Source organism: Antedon mediterranea, chromosome 4 (genome assembly GCF_964355755.1).
Source record: "Antedon mediterranea chromosome 4, ecAntMedi1.1, whole genome shotgun sequence".
NCBI lineage: Eukaryota > Metazoa > Echinodermata > Crinoidea > Comatulida > Antedonidae > Antedon > Antedon mediterranea.
In genome coordinates, this window is record NC_092673.1 from 12,577,507 (window position 1) to 12,581,594 (window position 4,088).

General features: G+C 41.3%; 1 protein-coding gene across 1 annotated transcript; it reads right to left on the reverse strand.

The window, feature by feature from the left end:
• Positions 1-355: 355 nt before the first annotated feature.
• LOC140048011 (zinc finger protein 862-like) lies at positions 356-3,782 on the reverse strand. The gene has a single exon (XM_072093025.1). The coding sequence runs from the start codon at positions 3,022-3,024 to the stop codon at positions 943-945; it is 2,082 nt and encodes a 693-aa protein (XP_071949126.1). The 5' UTR covers positions 3,025-3,782; the 3' UTR covers positions 356-942.
• Positions 3,783-4,088: the final 306 nt, after the last annotated feature.

A 4,088-nucleotide genomic window follows, 5' to 3' on the forward strand; every position in this document is an offset into this window, starting at 1 on the left:
CTTAGAAACGTGGTATATAGTAAAACCTTCAGGGCCCATTAAGGAGGGTTCTACTGTAGGGTTGCTAGCAAAGCAGACCTTTTACTTTTACAATCACAGTCACAATGTTTATTTACATATTTTAATTTTTTCTTAAAATTCTACAAAACCTGTCAAAACGGACTGTCCATGTTTGCTAAACATACCTTCCACGTTTGCTAAACATACCTTCCACATCCAGGGATGTCACCAGCTTTTTGGAGTGCCGGTCGGCAAATCCCGGGGGGGGGGGGGGGGGGGGTGTCCGTGTCCGGGGGGGGGGGATGTTACCCCCGGGGGTGTCGTTATTTTAGCAAAACATAATGAATTATGAAAATAAATAACAACAAATTGCGTCAGGTCTAGGCCTAACCTTGTACCACCGGGGAGTCGCCGTTATTATTCGCGAAAACAAAAAAACGCTTACGAAATGAATAGCAATTGTAGATCGCGTCAGGCCTAGCCTTGTGGACACTACGACCACTAGGCCTAGCCAAGGCTTAGATAGATGCCCCAAAATCTGAATTCCACAAAAACAGGCGCTTCCTTATTTAGGCCTAACCCCTAATCAAATACTGTAGATAAATTATTAGCCTAGACCTTACTACTTTTTGCTCGATATATTAATAATAAATATGTGTTCTTTTGCGCGAGAGTTTTTTTAGCGTATTTGTGAATTCCGGATTTTGTAGTGCATGGACGGCAAGAACAGCACGTGTTTATGGGTTAACTGAAGTTCAGCAACCTGAAGTTATCCAGGGACGTCCAGCAGTTAGCAGGGGAAGTCCCCTGCCGCTCATTTTACTGGCACTTTTAACATATAATATTCACAAAATTAGAAACATGGCATAACATAATAATTCGGTGGCATAACATAAGTAAAGCATAATAACAATGTTATTAACGTTCCTTGTTGTAATTGTGCTATTGCATTCGGATTCTACGATTTGTTGTAGCAGCCCAACTCTTAACAACCTCTACAAAGTCAAAGTTACTGGCCGGTGGGCCATCAATAGCGATGCGTATCAGGCCATCAAGGCTTGTCTGACAGAGTCTATTTCGTGGAACAGTTTTGATAAGCTTCAGTTGAGAAAATGTCCGTTCGGAATCGGCAGTATGACATGGTAAAATCCGATAGATTTGGGCCAATTTTGTCACATTTGGGAATGCATCCCTGGCCAGGCGGTTAGTGCAAAGATAGTTCACAATGACATCGGTAGTTGAATCTTGTTGCTTAAGAATAGATCCTTTTGCAAAGTTCATAAAATTATTCCATTCATTTTGAACGTCGGCAGTGCGGGTATTATCCAAAAAATGTTCACTTAGTGTAGCAATGTAATCATTTCCAAAGTTTTTGTCGGCAGTGCGAAGCAAATCTGGATCAAACAAACTAAATTGTGAAAGTTTAGTAACATCATCAACTGGGAATCTTTGAGTAATATTTTCCATGAGTGTGTCAATGTATTTTCCACGGATGTGTTTATCAAAGTAATCAGCATCATCAGTTCTTTCTTTAACGTCAATGTCGGAAGACTTAAGATTATCCAAGAGTTGTGGTAGTTCCTGTAAAGTTGGACCATCTGTCGTCTTCATGTCAGATATCGTAGTAAGTGTTGCTTTAACAAGTGGTTGGATCAAACAATGTTGGAATTCCCGAGCCTGGAATGCCTTGCAGAGGCGACTGACGTGTGGCAATATATCGCAAAGAAGCAACATCGTTGCAACGAAACGGTAAGTCCTTGCTAAATGAAAAAGTCCAATGGCCTTGGCGTCACCGCGTTCTTCTCCTTCTCTTTCCAAGCTTACAAGAGTACTTATAAAACTGTCTTTCAAACGAGAAACTGAATGTTCAATGCTAAGCCATCGCGTAGATGATGGTTCAATGGGTTTCAACACCTTCTCGTTGAGTGCCGTTTGTATCGCATGCAAACCAGCAGTTCTGACTGCACTGTTATTGAAGAAGTCGTACAGTTGTCTAAGAATCGACGAAAATTTCTTCACAAATGGTACGGCGTTGGCAGCCTGTGATGTTGCCAGTTGTAATCTGTGTCCACAACAATGAATTCCTATGGCAGATTTTGCAATTTCCTGCAATCGCTTTACGACGCCGTTGTGCCTTCCGGTCATTACGGCAGCACCATCAGTACCTATACCACATAGATGTTCAAAACTAAGTCCTTTGTCATTAAAATATCCAGTAACGTGGTTTGTAATTGTTCCGGCGTTTAGGGCAACTGTACCGTCCCCGTCGATTGCTGCTCTCAATGGTTCGATCATTTTTAGAAACTTTACACATAAATTTCCATTGCCATCAATGTATCGGCAGTTCAATGTTAATTGTTCAGATACGCTGACATCAGTTGTTTCATCAAGCATAATAGCAAAATAAGGCGAGTTCTTGACGGCAAGAAGTGTTGCTTCCTCCAGCTGGTTAGAAATAAACGATAACATTTCCTGTATTGATTTGTTACTACAGTATGTAACGTTCTTCGCAACATTTAAATCCTCTTTAATGTTCAATCCCAGTTGTGTAAGTAAGTCCAACAGCGGCTCAAAGTTCGTGATATGCGGGATACGTCGTTTGGCAAGGAAATAGAGGCATTTGAACGCAGATGTAATTGCCGAGTTGTTCACTTCTGGTTGGATAACTTCAGCAATGTTGTGCGTAGTTTCTACAACAAGTTCAAGATTCATAGCAGTTTGATGTGCTGATGATGTCTCATGCTCCTTGATGCTGCCAAGTCTGAGCCGTTTGCAAGGTGTTATATTCCAAGTATCTCTGTCATATGGTCGCATATTGTGTTTCTGACAGAGGAAACAGTACATCCCAATCTCGCTAGGCTTATAAAACAGCCAAGATTTACGGCCATTTAGCCACTCATTTCGGAAATGAGTGGACTGCTTTCCCGTTTTGGCCTTCTTTGTAGGTTGAGGTACCGGGTGGTGGTTCTCCTCATTTTTCCGTTTAGGTCTACTAGGGGTAAAACCAAACCGTGCTAGAGACATGATCGGAAGCGAGACTTTTTCTTTTTAGTGCCGGCGAGCGGGATACGTGCGATAAAAACGCCCTTGCTTTTGTTTTATATAACAATACACAATCGGCGGAAAGTCGGCGAGCGCTTGACACTTTAATATACGTCAATAATTACCGTGCGCGCAAGCGAATCACAATTAGCTAGAAGTTCATTGATTATTATGTGTACCATGCTCGGCGATCATAAACGAACGAACTTGCCCGGTCTCACTGAACCATGCACACGTTTTTTTTATTTTTTTTTAATAGTTCGTAGAGTACAAAAATGTAAAACTAGTAACATAATATAATTAAAGCAGGGTGACAAAACATTCAGCAATTAAAAATTATTTTGTTTGGGTCTATCATGGGACTATAGTTCCATGGGTCTATGTAGTTGTATATTTGTAATTACTGCGTACTTGTTTGTATTTTTAATCTGTGCAAAATAAAACGCTTGAATGGTCGCTATGTGAACTTTAAACTTGTACACTGTGCTGTGTTGCACGTTGTTCGCCATGACTCACAAGCTGTAAAAATGAATACCAGGGCAGGGTAGGCCTGGTATTGTGTTACAAATAAAGTAACGTACGTAACCACGGAAACATTTGCTGTAGTCTTTTGTCTTATCTATATGAGGCTAGCTTGTCTGTTATTAACGATGTGCTAGGTAAAATGTTTCAGTACGAATTTTAGTTAGGCCTAGGCCTAATATAAATATCGTAATGATTAATAAATAATAGTGGTGGTCGGCAGCCTGTGAATCCTGGTCGGAAATGTTGAGTGCTGGTCGGGGCCGACCAGCGCCGACCAGCGTGGTGACATCCCTGCACATCGTTATTGGTACGGATTGTCATCCTGAACATACTGCAGGCGCTGACAGGAAAAATTTTGTTCTGGATCCACTGGTGGTCCATGTAATCCACGAGTTGCTTTAATTGTTGAGAGTTTGCCCTGGCTTTCAATGCATAGAATGTTATTGGTATATGCGTTGCCGGTAGGAATGGCAAATTCATCAATTGCCTTCTGTACATATGAGTGGCTTTGTTTTCTTGAT

Excerpts from the sequence above, each read along its gene's own strand:
- LOC140048011 (XM_072093025.1), bottom strand. The coding sequence starts at position 3,024 with ATGTCTCTAGCACGGTTTGGTTTTACCCCTAGTAGACCTAAACGGAAA.